Source organism: Scyliorhinus torazame, chromosome 21, assembly GCF_047496885.1.
Source record: "Scyliorhinus torazame isolate Kashiwa2021f chromosome 21, sScyTor2.1, whole genome shotgun sequence".
Classification (NCBI taxonomy): domain Eukaryota; kingdom Metazoa; phylum Chordata; class Chondrichthyes; order Carcharhiniformes; family Scyliorhinidae; genus Scyliorhinus; species Scyliorhinus torazame.
In genome coordinates, this window is record NC_092727.1 from 74,436,095 (window position 1) to 74,458,205 (window position 22,111).

Consider the following 22,111-nt stretch of genomic DNA (forward strand, 5'->3'; position numbering starts at 1 on the left):
CTGAGATCCTACAAGCTCCACATCCACAAATTGTGATTTTTTTAGGATTCCTCAATAATTATCGCAAATTCATTCCTAACTCAGAAATGAGGCTGAAGCAATTCGATACTTTGCTTTGTGTCAAACAGACATGACACTGGGCCAAGGAATGCAAAAATGCTTAACGAAACAGCAAAGAAGTTTCAACGAAGTTGGGAGTTGTTGGTTCATTGCAACCCAAAGCTGATGTTACAGCTTTCTTGTGATGTATCACCCCATGGGGTTGACGCAGTTGTCCCTCACACAATGCCCGCAGAGGAGAGAAACGACCAATGGCATTTGCCCTAAGAACACTAACTAATCGAATTATGCTCAACTTTATGCTTTGAGCATCATTTTCAGTGTAAGAAAGTCCCACAATCACCTTCGTGGACGTCATTTTACACTTTTGACTGACCATCAACCCATAACTGCAATCTTTGGGCCGTATAAAGATATTCCTTCTTCAGCAGCTAGTCGATTGCAAAGAAGGTCTTCGATTTTGATAGCATATGATTGTGATATCCAGTATCGTAAATCAAAGCAGCACGCAAATGCAAATGCTTTATACAGACAACCGTTACAAGTCAAACAAGAACCAGAGAAAATTTTGTATATATCTTGGGCGGGATTCTCCGTCCAGCCACATCGAAATCGTGAAACACGGTTAGGTGGAGAATTGCACGTCAGCCTGAAAATTGAGACCTGCACCGGGTGCCCAATGGAATGTCATGCTCCGGTGTCTTGACCGTGTCCAAAGTGCCCAACAGCGCCATAGTTTGCTGGCAGTTGTGGTGCTGGCCAGGGGGCTTCTGCCAGGGTGGTGGGAGTAATGGGGAGGTGGTCAGCAGATGGGCTATAGGGTTGGGGTGGATGGGCATGGACCATCATTGCCGCAGCCTGCAAGGCTGCCATGCGGCTTCACACGCCACTAACTGCCGACTGTGAACTCAGCACCATTGGTCGTATGGGTGTCTCCCTTGACCATCCCCCTGGGTACCCTCTGGCCCCAGCCGACCCATCAACGGGATGCACCAGTGTCATCTGCTTGGCTGGGATGAAGGTGTGTAGGAACTGGAGTATCTAGATTCAGCTCCTGCTTGTCAGTCTTTAGAGTGCCAATCCGGACCCTGGTGAATCACACATCAGTTTGTTGGAATTGCATTAATTCCACATGGCACCAGTGCCAGCTCATTAGGACATCCTGAATCGCTCACTAAATTCAGTCCCGGCATCAGCACTGAGTCTTAGAAACGGAGAATCCACCTCCTTCTATCTCACTCACATGGATGATGTACCTGTGACTTCATCTCAAGGACAGAGGTATACAAGAACTGATGCAATGATTGAATTGGATTTGTTTATTGTCACATGTACCGAGGTACAGTGAAAAGTATTTTTCTGTGAGCATGAAAAGAAAACAAAAGAAAAAGAAAATACATAATAGGGCAACACAAGGTACACAATGTAAATACATAGACACCGGCATCGGGTGAAGCATACAGGAGTATAGATTAATCAGGTCAGTCCTTCAGAAGGTCATTTAGGAGTCTGGTAACAGCGGGGAAGAAGCTGTTTTTGAATCTGTTTGTGCGTGTTCTCAGACTTTTGTATCTCCTGCCCAATGGAAGAAGTTGGAAGAATGAGTAAGCTGGGTAGGATGGGTCTTTGATTTGCCCGCTTTCCCCAGGCAGCGGGAGGTGCAGATAGAGCCAATAGATGGGAGGCAGGTTCCTATGATGGACTGGGCTGTGTTCACACAGATGCCGGCACTGGACTGGGGTGGGCACAGTAAGAAGTCTCACAACACCGGGTTAAAGTCCAACAGGTTTATTTGAAATCACAAGCTTTCGGAACGCTGCTCCTTCAACAGGTGACTTCACCTTGTAATTTCAAATAAACCTGTTGGACTTTAATCTGGTGTTGTGACACTTCTTACTAATCCAATGATGGGGAAGTTTATGCATATGGAATAATAGAATAATGGAATTATAGAATCACTACAGTGCAGAAGGAGGCCATTTGGCCCAACAGGTCTGCCCCAGGGGGCCTTACCAGATTGAGGGGGGTGTTATATTACTTTGTGCAATACATATATTACTCTTTTGAACCAGCTGAGTTGTTGAAATGAGTAATAGTCTTCTTGTAAAGATAAACTAATTAATTGAGTAATATAAATAAATACTGTGAGTTCTTTTTACTTAATACTCACCTAGTAAAACAAAGAAACAATTGTAGAAATAACTAATTAAATTATCCAATACAATGCTTTGATAGCTAATAACTTCTCTCTCTAGCTTTCCTATGTCTGTTCCTGCTGCACTCCTGATACACACTCCTTCAGAAAGAACGGGAAAGCTATTTGTATAGGTCCTGATAGTGAGACATCAGGGGCGGGATTCTCCATCCCCCTGCTGGGTCGGAGAATCCCCAGTGGGCGGCGTGAATCCTGCCCCGCCGCTCCGATACCTGCTGCCATATTCTCTGGCGCTGGTTTTCGGGCGGGGCAGGTCTGTGGCCGTTGGACAGAGCAGTCATCAGTTCCTGACCAGTCTGCCGGCGTGAAATGGGCATGTTCCCACACGGCGGGACCTGGCTGGTAGGAGTCCTCGGGGGGCACGGGGGGATCTGGCCCCGGGGGTGGGGGGCCCATGGTGGCCAGGCCCGCAATCTGCAGGCGGGCCTGTGCCGTGGGGGCACCCCTTCCTTCCGTACCGGCCTCTGTAGTGCTCCGCCATGGCCGGTGAGGAGAAGAACCCCCCTGCGCATGCGCAGGAACATGCCGGCCGGTCTGAGCATGCGCGGAACCACGGCAGGGGTTTTGCACTTGCGCCAACTCGTGCAGGCCCTTCGGCGCCAGTTGGCGCGGCACCAACCTCCGGTTGGCGCCGACGCCAGAGATTCCGCAACTTCCGGTTGGCCCGACGCCAGAGAGGTTCTCGCCATTCTTGGCTCTGGCATCGGGCCCTCCTGCCAATTGCGGGAGAATCCCGCCCCTAGTATTCAATTACCTGTGCTGGCATTACATATATTGATCATGTATATTGATATACAGAGATCAATACAGGGGGTTTCCGGGGACCTCCCCAAAGTTGGGAGGGGTCATATATGCGAGGGGGTGGGGGTTGCCTAAGGGAAGGTGGGGGATCATTGGGGCTGTCGGACAACATGGCACCCTGATCTGTGAGGAACCTTTACTGCTGGCGAGGTTCAGCCCACCATCATGGTCCTGAATTCTCCACAGCCACACCAGGTGCAGGCGATGGCTATGAGCGAGCACTCAGCAGACAGGCAGGAATCAGGAATCAGACTTTTGTATGGATTGGGGAGCACCAGCGATCAGTTCTCAGCAAGTTTGCATTCCCCTTTGTGCCATTGCCAGTGACCCATTTACAGCACCTACAGTCCTATCACCCTGGAGTGATGGTACACAGACACTAGGATGGTGGAACAGGGTGGTGGGTGGGGGAGGGGAATGGATGGCGGGGAGGGGTAAGGCGGGGAAGCGGGGGAGATGATGGATGAAGCCACATCCTATGTGAAGCGGGCAAGGATGAGGGCCCACGTGGTTCTCGATTTTGACCTCTCCTGCCATCTAATGGCCACATCGCACTCTCGCTCAAGCCTGACCCGACCGTAAAATTGCATCCTTAGAATAGTGAGGGGAACTAAACTTGCCAGCCAGATCGGCTCCTCAGAGATTGGGGTGCCATTTTGAAAGGATGCCCCGATCACAAAGTGAAGTTGAGTGTCCCCACACACACCACCCACAGACAATGTGAGCCCCTGCAGTAATGGACAACATCCCCAACCCTCCACACCCCAGGACAGTCATTTTCAAACCCAGGGTCGTGACCCGCTGATCCACGATCAATTGCACAAAGGCTTAAGTTGGGTACAACTATGGCTTTATTACAGTCAGATGCATGGCCTCCTGCTGCAGCTGGCGACATGGCAGGGCACTGCAGGTCATGCATATTTATACAGTTCTCCGTGGGCAGAGCAAGCTGGCAGGAGCTACTGGCGAACCTGTAGTGCAGGTCCTACCTTACATCTCCTATTACAGTGGTTCGCCACACCCGCGGGAGGGTCATGCGGCCATTCGTTGTGGCGTTCCCGATCATGGGGCCGTGCATCATGGCATTCCCGCTCATGGGAATCAGTGCCCGACAGCGCGTCTGGTTTTTAAAATGCCGACCAAGACTGGCTTTAGTCAGTATGTATGCAGACCTGGAGCCCAGCGGAGTTTGGGCAGCGTGGGTCACGAAGATCAGCCAGCATGGATCACGAAGTGGCCGGCGCGGGTCACGAAGGATGGCCGGTTGGTAAAAATGGGTCCTGGGCAAAAAGGTTTGAAAAACACTGCCCTAGGACAACCTCCCCCCAATCATGAAAGACTGACCACCCCCCTCTCCTGCCAACATCCAGGCCTAAGGGTGACCCTGCCCCACATCCATCATCTTTTTGGGCATCGGTGCATCTCCCACCCCATAAGTGAGCATATGGGATCTCTGAGGGACCCCCACATTTAAGGCCTTCCTTTTAAGTCCTTCCCCTTTTAGGACCCACCCTTTAGCCCCCGCCCCCCTTTATACCCCCTCCCCCACCTTTGTAACCCCACTTCATACTCCTCACCCATCATACCTACCACTCACCCCTCCTTTCAGAGGCATGATCCCCTTTGGCCCTGTCCCTCTGGCTGCATCCCTGCAGTGCCTGTGCCTACCACCTGGGGGGGGTTCCAATGGCCTCAGAGCCCCAGGCTTGGCCCTCACGCCAGCAGAGACTAGTACGAATCCCCGCCCGAGTGAGGCCTTGCTGGTGCGCTGTTGACTCCTGGGAGCTCAGAGAATGCAGCATCAAATGGCTGCGGTTACGACGCCCTGGGCTAGTGCACGGTCTATTCCAGTCTCACGTGCCCGGAGTCACAACACAAGTGAATTAACCAATAATTCTTATATAAATACCCACAGTCTTTGTCCCTTGGCGGCCCAAGAATTACAGTCACCGGGTTTTTAAACGTAAACACAATTGCTGTTCATAATGAGAATTAACATGAAATAGTCCGTAAATACAACTGATTAACTTATTTAACTCTTAACTCCCACTTAAACTTCCCCCTCCCTCTCCCCAAACATACAAAGCAGACAAACACAGAGGGAAAAAGGGGTGAAAAATAATAAGGATGAAAGTCAAAAGAGGGGTTTCAAATGGTGCTTTTTTTTAAGCAGCTTTGTTTCAATCCGGCCTTCTGTTTCAGGCTTTTACTGCGTATTCATTCAGCTATCAGTGTTTTCAGAATACAGTACTCACAACTTTTAGCAGCTTTCTTGAGAGATTTATACTGTTCACAGCATTACCTTGTGTCACATCAAACTTTGCTTTCTATTCGTAGTTTGTCTTCAGGCCTTCCATAGTTCCAGGAAAACAGCACTTGGAGACTTTCTGGAGAGTGAATCAGCCCTCACAGTACCTCCTAGAGAGATCTTCCAAAATCAATACTGAAACCAACGTGAAACCTCGGGACTCTGAAAAGCCCTCCAGTGGAATAATATCCAAACACCACCTGTTACCGGGCAGAGAATAGACCTCTGGGCCCATTCATTGGCCACCAGCCAAATGAACCAATCCAAGTCCCATCTCCTCTCTGTCACTGGTTTTTGAGAAGGTGACAAAATTAATTGTTGAGGGAAAAGCTGTGAATGTCGTCTGCAAGGACTTTAGTAAGGCATTTGACAAAATCCCTCATGGCCGACTGGTACAAAAGGTAAAGTCGCACGGGATTCGGGGTGTGCTAACTAGACAGAAAAAGGACTGACTTGGCAACAGGAGACAGGGATTGGCAGTGGAAGGGAGTTTTTGAGAATGCAGATCTGTAACTAGTGGTGTTCCACAGGGATCAGTGTTGTGACCACTGTTATTTGTAATATATATACAAATGATCTGGAGGAAAATGTTGGTCTGTTTAGCAAACTTGCAGAGAATACAGCAGAAGAAAGATAGATTGGAACAGAGAAATGCAGATGGAGTTCAATCCGGACAAATGCGAGGTGATGTATTTTGGAAGATCAAATTCAGGTGTAAATTATATAGTAAATGGCAGAACCCAGGGTAGCACGGTGGTGCAGTGGCGAGCAGTGCTGCCTCATCCCGGCTCTGGGTCACTGTCCATGTGGAGTTTGCACATTCTCCCCGTGTTTGGGTGGGGTTCACGCCCACAACCCAAAGATGTGAACTGTAGGTGGATTGGCCACGCTAAATTGCCCCTTAATTGGAAAAAATGAATTGGGTACTCTAAATTTATTTTTTAAAAGTACATGGCAGAACCCTTGGGAGCATTCAGAAGGATCTGGGCATTCAGGTCCATAGTTCCATGGAAGTGGCTTATCCAAGCTTGGTCAAGAAGGCATACAGGATATTGAGTACAATGGTTGGCAAGTCATGTGCAGTGACATAAAACTTTAGTTAGGTCACATTTGGAACATTGCGTGCAGTTCTGGTCACCACACTACCAGAAGGACATGGATGCTTTGGAGAGAGTGCAAAGAATTTTTACCAGGATGATGCCTGGTCTGGAGGGTGTTTTATGAGGAGAGGTTGAATGAACTCGGATTGTTTTCATTGGAAAGACGGAGACTGAGGGTAGACCTGATTGAGGTACAGGCAGGGCGAATTGTCAGAATCTTTTACCAGGGTGGAAGACTCAATTACAAGGGGGCGCAGGTTCATGGTGAGAGGGGGAAAGTTTAGGGGAGATGTGCGGGGAACTTTTTCAAGTAAAGGATGGTGGGCGCCTGGAACGCGTTGCCAGTGGAGGTTGTGGAGGCAGGCACGATAGCAACATTTAAGATGTATCTTGATAGACACATGAACAGGTGGGCAATGGAGGGATGGAGATCATTTGGGCAATATGTAGAGGTCTATATAAGGAATCTGGATCGGCGCAGGCTTGGTGGGCCGAAGGGTCTGTTCCTGTGCTGTGATGTTCTCTTTGCTCTTTCTTGGTGCCAGCAGGCTACTCTCTCCACTGTTAATCAGCACAGCCTTTTAGATTGTTCTGTTTGAATTAAAGATACTGGCTGCTTGCCTTCATTCATCATCCATGGATCAAAAAGGTAACGGCAAAAATTAATAAAGAAAGGGGAGTAAGGGAATAAACAGGACCAAACAGGAAGGACCTTTACACTGCATATTTATATGAGCCTAATAGCTTTTTAAAATATGATTATCTTGATCACGCTTGGCGTGATCGAGATTGCATCGGGCGTAGCAAATCACCAGTCAGACTCTTCTTCAAGAGGAAATTGAGAATGCAATTCCACCTCTTGATACCATCTGGTACTTCAGAAATTGTCAAACAACAAGCACTATTTTCGAGGGCAGAGTAAAACTCAAAGGAGCTATATGACAAATGGAAAATAGACACCGACCATCGTCCTTGCAAAGACAGGTCTGATATCTTACACCATCCAGATAGACGATGAAAGAGTTTGGCAATGTCATGCTGACCAATTCCTAGTTCACAAAATTAATGAAATGAGTCTTCACCAGAAGTATTCCCGTTGGAGTGAATGGCCAGAGATATGTCAGAATCGAGGTCTACTACAGAGGAATTGACAGAATCTGTCACTACAGAATCACCAGTTAAAACTGTACAGATACCGAGTTAGTTTCTCAAGATGTACCACAAAAAGGTGAACCAGACGTCCGTGATCTTGAACGGCCAGATTCCTGAACTTCAAATATTACCTATAAGAGACAGACATCCTCCAAAGAGGCTGTCTACTAATGTGTAAATGTATAGATAACATAATTGTATAAAGCAATGTCATGAATATTTGATCTCCACCTTGCAGAGGCTGAGCGCCAACTCTCACAGACTTCCTCCTACTTCCCCCTGGACCACGACCAGACCACTGAACATCAAGCCATTATCTCCAACACCGTTAGCGACCTCATTTCCTCCGGATGCCTTCCCCCTTCGGCTTACAACCTCATAGTCCCCCAACCCCAGACAGCCTGCTTTTACCTACTTCCCAAAATCCACAAAAAGGACTGTCCTGGCAGGCCGATTGTGTCAGCATGCTCCTGCCCCACCAAACTTATTTCCTCTTATCTTGACTCCATCCTCACTCCACTGGTCCATTCCCTCCCCACCTACATCCGGGATTCCTCTGATGCCTGCATCATATTGACAGCTTCCAGTTCGCAGGTCCTAACAACCTCCTTTTTATGGGTATGTGGAACATTCCTTGTTCCAGGCCTACGCGGGTCCCCTCCCACAACTCCGATACCCGTACATTGATGACTATTTTGGTGCCGCTTCATGCTCTCGTCTGGACCTGGAAAAATTCATCACCTTTGCTTCCAGCTTCCAGTTTCCACCCCTCCATCACTTTCATCTGGTCCATCTCAGACACTTCCCCTCCCTTCCTTGATCTTTCGGTCTCCATTTCCGGCAATAGACTATTTACTAATATGCATTACAAGCCCACTGACTCCCACAGCTATCTGGACTACAGCTCTTTGCACCCTACACCCTGTAACAACTCCATCCCTTTCTCTCAACTCCTTCGCCTCCTTCGCATTTGTCCCGATGATGCCACTTTCCAAAATGGTGCTTCGAAAATGTGTTCCTTCTTCCTCATCTGTAATTTCCCACCTACATTTGTTGACAGGGCCCTCAACAGTGTGCGGTCCATCTCCCGCGCCACTACCCTCACCCCCGCCCCTCCCTCCCAAAACAATGATAGAATCCCCCTCGTTCTCACATTTCACCCCACCAGCCTCCATATGCAAAGCATAATCCTCTGCCATTTTCGCCAACTCCAGCGTGATGCCACCACCAAACACATCTTCCCTTCAGTCCCGGTATCAGCATTCCGCAGAGACCGCTACCTCCGAAATAATCTACTTCACTCCTCCACCATACCTAACACGTCTCCCATCACCCATGGCACCTACCCATGCAATTGCAGAATGTGTAAAGGCTGCCCCTTTACCTCTTCCATGCTTAACATCCCAGGCCCAAAACATTAATTCCAGGTTAAGCAGCGTTTCACTTGTACCTCTATCAATTTGGTCTATTGCATTCACTGCTCCGAATGTGGTTTCCTCTATATTGGAGAGACCATATGCAGATTGGGTGATTGCTTTGCTGAGCACCTTTGGTCTGTTGCTACATTTACTCGCTATAAATATGGCAGTCAACAAGGTTGCCCTTCTTTTGTCTAGATATTGATATTATATAGCTTTCAGAGTCGGCAGGTATCAAATGATATCACCACAAGGTTCAACCGGATATCGATCAAAGACCCAACAACCAGTTAGTTAGTTCAAGTTAAATAATACTTTATTTACACACAAGATTAACTTATACATGCAACAAAACACTACAAGCTAAATTGCACCTCACACTATGACAACCTGTACTTAACTTCAGGCACCTGGCTTAGGTCAGAGGAACAGTGGCCTTTGTTTGAATCTGGATCTGCTGGTCTGGAGAAGTAACTGCGATTCGGCTAGGCTCATCCGTCTGGTAGCGGGCGTTGAACTTGGATTTGCTTCTGATCGTGGTGCCACAGTTGGAGATAGAAGTTGCCGGAGCGCCAGGTCCAAAAGAGATCGAACACATGGCAGTGTCCCTCTTTATCCTTGGGGGGTTTTGCACTCTTTTGGGCGGTCCTTAGGTTTGGACCCAATAATTTGGCAGACTTCGATCACTGCCTTCGATCTGAGCCAATAAAGGGGTAGGTGCCTTGATGGCTGGGCATGGCCTAAGCGGTCATTGACCTTGCTGTTTATGCTTCCTGAGTAAAGGGAGTGGCGCCGATGTGTCTGGAATTGTATTGGATACCTGAGTACCAGTCCTTTGTCTTAGGGAAATGGGTCATTCGAATGCAAATCGGCTGGGGGTTTCGATACTGTCTGGTTCTCTGCTTACAAATATATACTTAGGCTCTGAGCCTGTATTGGCCATATTTCCCTTGAGTCTTTGCAAATGTCCATGTTTCTTTGTAAGTGGCCATCCCAGGTGGCTACAGTCCGCCCTCTTGATCCCAAAGGCGAAGGATGGTGGATCACACTACTGAATCTTCATCTGTTCTTTGGTGTGCCGGGAACCCTTAATCAAGGACAGGTTCTATACTACTCTGCCCCATGGATTGGAACATTTACCTAAGATTTTAATACATCACACATCTATAAAAATTCTAAGGGGGCACTATGACATTCAATCATTCATTTAACTTCTTTACACAAAGGGAACCCTCTAACTGTCCTTACCTATACTACACTTATGCTACACAGGACTGTGCCTGTGACTACCGGTCTTCTGGACTTGTCTCAGAGCATGTCGCAGACCCAAGTTGGGGAGTCCGAACACCATCAATCGGTGCCAAATATGGCCAAATTATTCTGAACGGGCGCTAATGCTGTGAATCGGCCTGGCATTGTTCCTATGTGGGGCATTTACATGCTGATTCCGTTGCTGGTTCGGGGGGTAGCATTGCCTTTTCGGGCGTAATGTCCCTTCTGTCCGCAATTTTAGCATCCCTGTGCTTTATGGTGCTGTGTGTCATTTCTACCTTCATTTACCCATGTGGGGTCTTGATGTGTCCTAACTGGATTCATGTTTGCTTCTACCTTCTCCTGCTCTGCCTTTTTATGTAGGGATTGTTCCCAAGCTCTAGAGAGTCTCTTCAGAACCCACACTTTATTGTGTGTGGCGTCTGAGGGTCATACTTTGCACATGCTTTTTATCCTGCATCTGTGGCGTAGGAGACTTAAATACGGGTCCATTTGGCCGTATTGTCTGCAGTTAAATGGGCACGGGCTAAATACTGCTGTGAAGTGTTTCCAGAGGTGTCCAGCAAATGCTGTTGGATGCTCTCCTTTCTTCTGCCTCCATCGGTTGAGTCGTTCTACGGGATCTCCTCTATTATAGCCAATTGCATCTAGGATAGCTGTCTTCATATCCTGGAAGCTACCTCCTCCAACATTTTGTGGGTCGGGAAGGGCTGAACTAACGGATGGGTCAAGGCTCATGAATTTCACTTGCTCCTGTTCGTCCAGACTGTCTGTTGTCTAACTCGCTCAAAGAAATGGTGTGGGTCTGATGTGGGTTGAAAGGTTTCTATTTTATCACGGGCATCCGTTCACTGGGTGATGGTTAGTGGAGTGGTGTACACAAAATCGGGTTGGTCTTCTGTCGGTACTCTGCACTGCATGGTGACTGGATGTGTGCTGCCTGTGCAGTTGGTGGTGCAGGAGCTTTCCTTTTCGGGGCCTGGGGGAATCTATTCTGAATCTCTGTTCCGTTTACGTATCGATGGGCAGTTTCATTAAGTTCCTGCCAAATGGGGCCATCTTCCTGGTCTAAATTTGGTCCAAAGGTGCCCCTGAAATGGGCAGCACGGTAGCATTGTGGATAGCACAATTGCTTCACAGCTCCAGGGTCCCAGGTTCGATTCCGGCTTGGGTCACTGTCTGTGCGGAGTCTGTACATCCTCCCTGTGTGTGCGTGGGTTTCCTCCGGGTGCTCCAGTTTCCTCCCACAGTCCAAAGATGTGCAGGTTAGGTGGATTGGCCATGATAAATTGCCCTTAGTGTCCAAAATTGCCCTTAGTGTTGGGTGGAGTTACTGGGTTATGGGGATAGGGTGTGGAGGTGTTGACCTTGGGTAGGGAGCTCTTCTCCAAGAGCCGGTGCAGACTCAATGGGCCGAATGGCCTCCTTCTGCACTGTAAATTCTATGATAATCTATGAAACCATTTTGCACTGAGAGCAGTGACTGTAACCGTGAAATTTGCTGCCTGCATTTGGCGTGACCTACTGAACTCTGCCTTTGTTCCGTTGTGGAACTGTGGAGTGCTCATAGGGCTGCCTTTATGTCCTCGCATTGCTTCTTTAATTGCTCTACTTGGTGTTCCGTTTCTTCCCTTACCAAAACTGCACGTTGCGTGTCTTCGTAGGCCTTATCATATTGTGTCTGAAAGCTGCTTAGGTGAGCTAGACAAGATTGGTGTGCCCGTTTGACATCAGCCATCTCCTTGTCCTTCGCTGCTAGATGCTCTCAGAGTTGCTCATTTACTTTTTTGCTAATGTTTCCCTCACTACTCTTTTCTTTCTCTAAAGCTGTCTGCGGAGTGTCCTCACAACCTCCTCTGTGTCTCGCAATTGTGCCAAACAGGACATGATTGCCATCGGCTTACGAACTTTACTGAACTCTTTTTATGGATCTCTGGTCAGGTTATCCCACCAAGTTTGTCCTATACTACCAGGATCTGTCTCTTCATTTGCACAAAACTCAGACCATAGGAGCCATCCTTTCCCCTTTAGGTACTTCCTAATTTCCTCTTCCCATATGGGACACTGCTCTGCTCTATTGGTCGTTGCGAACTCGGGTTCCTGTGGGTACATAAGGCGTTCCATTGCCTTCATTGCCATTTCTACGATTATGTCTTTTCCTACCATAATCTCTGTATCTCTACCGTAATCTCTACCGTGAATTTGGGACAGGGGGGAATAAAGCGGTGATGCAAACAGCGCGTATGGCTTAAGCTATTTTCCAGTTCACACAACTCCCGAACGTTTTACGCAACAAAATCTAACCTGTTTACCTTATATCCCTGTAAGTACGTATGCAAATTACTACACACTTCCAAATCTTTGAGGTTTGATCGATACTGGTGGTTTCTTTCACTTTTCAAATTGGGTTTCTAATTCAAACGTTTTATGGGTTCTCTCGGAGTAACAAAATCACTTCTGGGTCAAATCCCGTCAGAGGTCGCCAATAATGTTGCTATATTTACTCGCTATAAATATGGCAGTCAATAAGGTTGCCCTTCTTTTGTCTGGATATTGATATTATATAGCTTTCAGAGTCGCCAGGTATCAAATGATACCACCACAAGGTTCAACTGGATATCGATCAAAGACCCAACAACCAGTTAGTTAGTTCAAGTTCAATAATACTTTATTTACACCAAGATTAACTTATACATGCAACCTAAACACTACCAGCTAAATTGCACCTCACACTATGACAACCTGTACTTAACTTCAGGCACCCAGCTTAGGTCAGAGGAACAGTGGCCTTTGTTCGAATCTGGATCTGCTGGGTCTGGAGAAGTAATTGCGGTTCAGCTAGGCTCATCCGTCTGGTAGCGAACATTGAACAAGACCCTGCTCCCATGCCCACATGTCTGTCCTTGGCCTGCTACAATGTTCCAGTGAAGTTCAACGCAAACCAGAGGAACAACATCTCATCTTCCGGTTCGGCATGCGGCCTTCCGGTCTCAACATCAAATTCAACAACTTCCGATGATTAGCTCTACCCCACTTCGACCACTTTGGTTTCATCCCATTTCATTTTAACTGTCTTTTACCATTTCTTTTTTCTGGTCTTTCTGTATATATATTACTCTCTAAATAAACCCTGCACTAGGTCTTTATGAACTTAAGAGCGTTGACCCTCTACTTCTGTGTCGCTTTTCGGCTAACAACAAAAATATAACAGAAGCAAAGAAAAATATTAACATTTCATTTCATTCAGCAATTTAGCCAGCGGCAGGGCGTACATACAACGAGAAACCCCGTTGATGACAACAGGACCAGATAATCCTGCCTCCGGCCAAAGGCGGGCCACGTCCGTCAATGGGCGGGGGGGGTAATCCCAGCCAGCCAGCCTTTGTTTATTTACTATATTCATCACTGCTCTCTTTGGCTGTGCCATCATGGAATCTTTTGTCATTTAATCTCCCCTGCCCACCACCAGATCACAGTCCTTGGGCACGATTTAGCGGCCTTGTCGCGCCCGACTTGGTGTCGGGTCGAGGCCGATGGATCTTGCAAGTGGCAAAAGAACAAATCCTGAACCGTGCTTCAATTTAACAATAATACATCAGGTAAATCCAGTAAATATGAATCTTGGACTCCCCACTCAAAGCAAAGCAAATGTTCCAAATGATCTACTCCTCAGCAAAATCGTGTCCTCACTACACTTCCAAAGGTACTCAACCTGTCTTTCCATATCCCAAAAAATGGAGCAACTTAATGCATGTGGCCACACGGAGCTAATAAAACTGGCTGTGTCACTATGAGTAAAAGTTGGTAAAACTGTTCATGACCCAGCAGGAATAACCAGTAAAATTGTCAATGAATAAATGGCTAGATAGGCCACAGTCGCTTTAGTCGCTACAATGGGCTCATAATTTACCAGAATCTGTTGGATTTTCTCCTAGTAAAGCCGTTCCTCCACCCCCACCGCCAAGTGCCACAGGGACTGTTGGGGCTGATGTTCGTCCAGCTTCAGGTAAGCTGAATCACCATGAAATACCTTGTGCTCCTGCCCAATACATACCTAAACCTCCCCATCCCAAATAATATTCCATGCTGTCGCTGTTAAAAAGCGGTTTCCTTTAACTATAACTTACCCCAGGCCAGGCACCCTAAGGTGTATTACAATTGGTCAGTTCCCTTATTTCCAACAATCCTCCTTTCCCCATTCCATTCACAGACCTGAAAATACCTTTGTCTTTTTACTAAGTTTGACATTGCGTGACACTATAACCTGATTCATTTCATCTTTCGCTCCACTGTTCTTCTGCACCATGGGGTCTTCCCTTCTCCCTGAGAGTTCCAATATTTAAAGTAGAACATGCCATAGGATCCATAAAATCCTTGCTTTGTTTTGTTATTTTTTATTATATCGTGTTATCTGTAACTGTATGCAAAATGCTACAAACTAATTGCTATGCAAACCATAAAATCTCTACAGTGCAGAAGGAGGCCATTCGGCCATCGTGTCTGCACCGACCATCTGAAAGAGCAGCCTACCTAGGCCCACTCCCCCTTTGAACTGTGAGATGAAACTGGAGCACCCAAAGCAAATTCATGCAGACACGGTGGAAATGCAAACTACACTCAGTTACCCAAGGCCGGAGTACGGATTTCCAAAGGCTGCACTTCTGAGTGTCAACTTGATTTTTTTACATTCTCTCCCTCCTCTAAACCTCATCTCAAATATCCGAAGACCTGGGCTAGAGTAAAAACTCTTGCCAAATTCCTTTAACATACCAGCATATAGTAAAATGCATGAAAACATGGAACTATAACATGTTTCAGGCTCCATCAATAATGCTATGTGATTTGTTTTCCTCTTTTATTCCCAAATATTGTTAGTAGTCACACCTTAAGTTTGGAAAGGTCACAATTCTTCATGTTTAATTGCCATACTGTCTTTACAAGACGGAACGATTTGAACTGGTTCTCTTACATACCACATGAGTCTCCGGTCAAGCTGTGAAATGTGGCCCTTTGGAACACTTACACATAAAATGTGAAGGTTAGATGGATTGACCCTGCTAAAATTGCCCATTTGTGTCCAAAGATGTGCAGTTTAGATTGGGTTTGAGTGGGGCAGCGGGTCTAGGTCGGGTGCTCTTTCAAGGTTTCGGCGCAGACCCGATGGGCCAAATGGCCTTCTTCTGAACTGGAGGCATTCAATGGAATGTAGAACAATTACTTCCTAACATTTTGCATATGTTTACAGATAATACAACAATATTTAACAAATAACAAAACAAAACATGCGCCAATTGAAAAAATAGCATCGCAGCCGAGGAATGGGACCCCCAAAATTATGAGGTCCGGCGCACGGGCCTTCACTCAGCCGCATGGATATCTGCCTTGCTTCATACACTGATGTTGAGCTGGGGACTGAGACCAAAAAACCATGGGGTGGCGGTTTAGGAGCACCGAAGAGGCAGCCAACATATAGCCCTAGAGTTAGATTGAGTAGCACCAATCTACAATTGGGGCAGCACGGTAGCATTGTGGATAGCACAATTGCTTCACAGCTCCAGGGTCCCAGGTTCGATTCCGGCTTTGGTCACTGTCTGTGCGGAGTCTGTACATCCCCATGGGTTTCCTCCAGGTGCTCCGGTTTCCTCCCACAGTCCAAAGATGTGCAGGTTAGGTGGATTGGTCATGATAAATTGCCCTGAGTGTCCAAAATTGCCCTTAGTGTTGGGTGGGGTTACTGAGTTATGGGGATAGGGTGGAGGTGTTGACCTTGGGTAGGGTGCTCTTTCTAAGAGCCGGTGCAGACTCGATGGGCCGAATGGCCTCCTTCTGCACTGTAAATTCTATGATAATCTATGATACAATATGTGAATAGTCACCTATTCGCAGGTCCAGTCAGTTACTGAAACACACTGGCATGGAGAAGTGAACAGATGAACACGAGGAGGCCATTCAGCCACTTCAGCCTGCTCTTCCATTCAGCTGGTTCATTCGTAATTTGCACAAATTCATTTAGTTGCCTTTAATCCATACCCCTTGATGCCCTTACTGAACAGAAATCTCTCCGATTTCAATCTCAATTGGTCCAGCCATAACAACAACTATTTGGTATAAGAGAGTTGATATTTCCACTCTTCTTGGTGTGAATTGCTTCTTGACATCTTTCCTTCAATGGTCGAGCACTATTTTGAAGATTACACCCTCGCGTACTGGATTCCCCCCAGCAGAGGCAGTAGTTTTGCTGACGGAAATGGGGAGCAGGGAAGTTAGCGGAGGAAGTGTGTGGGAAAATCAGGAGTAATCACTCTCTTTATCCTTATTATTGTTTTTGCAGCTTAGGCGGGACAGTCATGTTCAACATATGTTCCAATTTTTATCAGTAGAATTCATCCCTCTAAGATAGCTGCACTCCTCCAACTCCAACCTCTTGTGCACATCCCACTCACCTCATCCACAATTGGGAGACACAAAGTCCTGTACCTCCCAAAACTTCTTTCTTCTCAAGACCCTGAAGATCCACCTCTTGCAGCAAATTTATGACTGCCTCTCAAGTCACATAATAGATGGGGCGGCATGATGGCCAGCACAGTGGTTAGCACTGCTGATTCACTGTGCCAGGGACCCAGGTCCGATTCCGGCCTTGGGTGCCTGTCTGTGTGGAGTTTTCACTTTCTCCCCACGCCAGCGTGGATTTCCTCCGAGTGCTCCGGTTTCCCACCACAGTCCAAAGATGTGAAGGTTAGCTGTATTGGCCATGACTAAATTGCCCCTTAGTGCCTAAAGATGTACAGGTTCGGTGGATTGGCCATGATGAATGCATGAGATTACACGGATAGGGCAGGTAAGGGTGCCTGGGAAGATGCTCTTTCAGTGGGTCAGGGCAGACTCGATGGGCTGAATCCTTCTGCACTGTAGGGATTCTGTGGCTCTCATGATACTCTTTGGAAGTAGCGAATAGAATCATTCTCCCTGGTGTCCTGGCCGATAAATATCCCTCAATACACATCGCAAAAATGATGCTCTGGATATTCAGACAAAATTAACAGTCACTTGGACAAATGTGGTTAATTAAGGAACGACAACACGGATTTGGAAACGGCAAATTGTGTTTTTTTAATTTTCTTAATGAGGTAATCGAGTGAACAGTCGATGAGGCCATTGCAATTGTGTAGTCGTGGAATTTCAAAAGGAATTTGATAAAATCCCTCGTGCAAATTTGTCAGCAAAGTTGAAGCCCATGGAATAAAAGCAACAATAGCAACATGGGTATGGAATTGGCTGGATGGTGGGAAACTGAAAGCAGTGGTGAATGGGTGATGAGAGAAAGATATATAGTGGGGTATTCCAGGGTCAGTGTGAAGATGCCTGCTTTAACTGATATAGTATAATTGACCCAGACTTCAGTGTACAGGGCACAATTTCAAAATCTGTGGATAACACAGAACTTGGAATTATTGTAAACTGTCAGAAGGATAGTGAAAAACCTCAAGAGGGCATGGATTGGCTGGTAGAGCCTGGGGGATTGGGGGGGTGAGGGGGGATGCAGCTGTCCGATGGAAGTTACCGCAGAGAAGTGTGACATTGGGGTTGCCCTCCTCAGAGAAGCAGAGATTAAGAGGAGATTTTATAGAGGTGTTCAAAATCAGGAAGGCCCTGATAGAGTAGATAGGAGAAACTGTTCTCATTGGCAGGGGGCACAGATTTAAGCTGGTTGTCTAAAACAGTAATGTCGACATGAGGAAAAGTGTTTTTAAGCGGTGAGTGAGTGAGTTATGGGACAGGGTTTAGAAACTCCAAAGTGTATTATGAAGTTCACCTGACCTATATCCTTTCTGTTGAATTTGGCTAAGATGAGCACAAAAGCCTTTGTTTCAGGTATGATTCATCAGACTTCCTAGGCGCTATAATCAAAACAAGGTTTATTCTTAGAATGTAGTTAACATATATATGTAAACACAGCAAGACGTTTTTTTATCAATTACAAACATAAAGACAACACAACAGCTACAGTAAACTATGTATATAACACTTATTGAATTCCCCCTTAGCTGTTCCAATTCAACGACAAAATCCAATAAACCAAAACCCCTTTCAAGGGCATGGCCCAGCACACTGTATTCTCACTTGAATGGGACTGGTCGTTTCCCTGAGATTCTGAGCAGTTTCAAACTCTTTCTGGAAAACAACTCTTATCTTTAAAATTACCACAGCAGTTTTGCCACACCCGATGTGCTTTTCACTAGAACAGCTTTTAAAAACAAGGAAAACACTTCTTTCTCCTTCTGCAGTTCAAAGCAACAAAACGAAAACTGAAACCAAAATAAACCCCTTCTCACCTGACAGCCACAGCCCAGCTCCACCCAGAAATTGACATCACTGAAGCCGTGCTGCAAGTCACATGCTAAGAGATCAAACCCTTCATAAAGGGACACTCACATGGCAAGGGTTTGAAATGCATTGTCTGAGAGTGTGGGGGAGGCAGATTCAAACGCGAACTGAACATATTTCTGAAGAGAAAAACATTTGCAGGGCTCCAGGGAAAGGTTGGGGGAGAGGGACTCGACAAACCAGTCACAGAGCCAGCACAGACCTAATGGGTTAAATGGCCTCATTCCAGGCTCGAACCGTTCTAAACTTCTACAGTAATTATCACATTATCACATTGCTGTCTGTGGGAGCTCCCTATGTGTGAGTTGGCTGCCAAGTTTCCTACATTATAGCAGCGACCACACCTCAAAGAAAACATAATTGGCTGTAAAACAGTTTGGGATGCCTGGTGGTTAAGAAAGGCACATAAAAATGCAAGTCTTACTTTCTTTAATGTTTCCAGCTTTGGTAGGTATTCATTTTCATCTAATATTCCTGTGAAGTCCTTCAAGGGGTGGCATGGTGACACAGTGGTTAGCAATGCTGCCTCACAACACCAGGGACTGAGGTTCAATTCCGGACTCGGGTAACTGTCTGTGTGGAGTTTGCACCTTCTCCCATTGTCTGCGTAGGTTTCCTCTGGGTACTCGGGTTTCCTCCTACAATCCAAATATGTGCAGGGTAGGTGGTTTGGCCATGCTCAATTGGCCCTTGTATCCAAAAGGGTAGATAGGGTTATTGGGTTACGGGAATAGGGGGAGGTGTGGCCTTAAGTAGGGTGCTCTTTCTTAAGTAGGCTGGTGCAGACTCAATGGGCCAAATGGCCTCCTTCTGCACTGTAGGTATTCTATGATTCTAAAGGTGATATCTAATTGTAGGTTGAAATCTCCAAGGAAAGATGTTTGTAAGTTTATCAATTACAAACATAAAGACAACACAACAGCTACAGTAAACTATGTATATAACACTTATTGAATTCCCCCTTAGCTGTTCCAATTTAACGACAAAATCCAATAAACCAAAACCCCTTTCAAGGGCAGAAAACGAGCAAATGTTTTTCTCTTCAGAAATATGTTCAGTTCGCGTTTGAATCTGCCTCCCCCACACTCTCAGGTAATGCGCAGTGCATTTTCCAATTAGGCTTAATCAACTCTTAATCAAATTGTTTTTGAAGGTCACTGATAATCTGTTCTTCACTCTGCAGAGTATTACGATGTGGCTGATGGCCAAATGTGATGAGTCCCATGTTTGGTGGACATCCTTCCACAAACCACACGTCTGGTTCCTTGACTGCCAAAACCTGACAGGCTGAGCACCAGCAGCTAATGAAATGAGACTCTGTAAACATTGCAATAAATGTGCACTTGGCAGGACTTATCTGTGCTATTGCTTTGATGATCGCAGGCTCGTATATGGTGCTCTGCTGAACACTCTTTTAATTGTCTATTCCCCAGGGAAACAAAAAGCCGTAAAAACTGAAACAAAAAACAGGACCCTGCAAACGGCATACATTCCCTACAGGCCCCCAGGACAGAACATTGTCCTGTTTTTTGTACAGCAAGCTGGGTGCTTCCTGGTTTCATTTCTTCATTGAGAATTGAAGAAGATTGACACCAAATATACAGGACCCAAACAGGTCTTGCTAGCAATTATGTTCTGCTTGATTTTTTTACCATTCTTCCTTATCTAACTCTATGTACAAAACTCTATATTACCATGTACCTCATGTGCCTATCCAGCTTCCCCTCAAATACATTGTTACAATTTGCCTCAATCATTCCGTGTGAGAGTTCCACTATCTCACCACTGTGACTAATGAAGTTTCTTTTGAATTCCCTGTTGGGTTTCTTGGTGACTACCTTATATTTGGGAGCGGCACAGAGGCACAGTGATTAGCACTGTTCAATTCCAGCCTCTGGCGACTGTGTGTGTAGTTTGCACATTCTCCCCGTGTCTGCGTGGATTTCCTCCGGGTTTCCTTCCACAGTCCAAAGATGTGTTGGTTAGGTGGATTGGCCATGCTAAATTTCCCCTTAGTGTCCAAAAGATTGTGTGAGGATGCGGGCATAGGGTTAGGGCGTGAGCCGAGGTAGCGTTCTCTTTCCAGGAGTCGGTGCAGACTCGATAGGCTGGGTGATCTCCTTCTGCACTGCAGAAATTCTGTTCTGTTCTGTTCTATTGATGGCCTTTGGCTATGCTGTTTCCCACCTGAGAACAATATTAAGGCACCAATCACTCAGGAGGGGTTATATAAACATGCTGTGGATTAATTTATTTAGACTAGGCACATGGGAACAGATATACATGAAGAGAAAGCTTGAAAGCACATCAGCAGCAGAGCTGTTCAAAAGCTAGAGTGAAACTGAAACTAGATTGCATGACACATTTCTTTTCTGGTGATGTCATGGTGATGTCATGCTGCAATCCGTTAAATGCATATTACGACACAGTCTATTCAAACCTTTCATAATTTAAAGGCCTCTATTAGAGAAGTATGAAGTCTTCTCATTTCGGGGCAGCACGGTATCATGGTCGAGCGAGGGAACCGTGGTTTACCAAGGAAGTGGAATCCCTTGTTAAGAGGAAGAAGGAGGCCTATGTGAAGATGAAGTGTGAAGTTACGGTTGGGGCGATGGATAGTTACAAGGTAGCGAGGAAGGATCCAAAGAGAGAGCGAAGACGAGCAAGGAGGGGACATGAGAAGTATTTGGCAGGAAGGATCAAGGAAAACCCAAAAGCTTTCTATAGGTATGTCAGGAATAAGCGAATGACTAGGGAAAGAGTAGGACCAGTCAAGGACAGGGATGGGAAATTGTGTGTGGAGTCTGAAGAGATAGGCGAGATACTAAATGAATATTTTTCGGCAGTATTCACTCAGGAAAAAGATCATGTTGTGGAGGAGAATGCTGAGCCCCAGGCTAATAGAATAGATGGCATTGAGGTACGTAGGGAAGAGGTGTTGGCAATTCTGGACAGGCTGAAAATAGATAAGTCCCCAGGACCTGATGGGATTTATCCTAGGATTCTCTGGGAGGCCAGGGAAGAGATTGCTGGACCTTTGGCTTTGATTTTTATGTCATCATTGGCTACAGGAATAGTGCCAGAGGACTGGAGGACGGCAAATGTGGTCCCTGTGTTCAAAAAGGGGAGCAGAGACAACCCCAGCAACTATAGACCGGTGAGCCTCACGTCTGTAGTGGGTAAAGTCTTGGAGGGGATTATAAGAGACAAGATTTATAATCATCTAGATAGGAATAATATGATCAGGGATAGTCAGCATGGCTTTGTGAAGGGTAGGTCATGCCTCACAAACCTTATTGAGTTCTTTGAGAAGGTGACTGAACAGGTAGACGAGGGTAGAGCAGTTGATGTGGTGTATATGGATTTCAGCAAAGCGTTTGATAAGGTTCCCCACGGTAGG

At 46.4% G+C, this 22,111-nt stretch overlaps 1 protein-coding gene across 1 annotated transcript in view; it reads left to right on the forward strand.

Moving 5' to 3' along the window:
* Positions 1–20,063, forward strand: part of LOC140397989 (proline-rich protein 29-like) — a 61,724-nt gene extending 41,661 nt beyond the window's left edge. Inside the window, exons 5-6 of the mRNA XM_072486231.1 lie at positions 14,262–14,332; positions 19,895–20,063. Coding sequence (XP_072342332.1) covers positions 14,262–14,332; positions 19,895–19,926 — 103 coding nt within the window. The 3' untranslated portion in view covers positions 19,927–20,063. The remainder of the gene's footprint in view (positions 1–14,261; positions 14,333–19,894) is intronic.
* Positions 20,064–22,111: the final 2,048 nt, after the last annotated feature.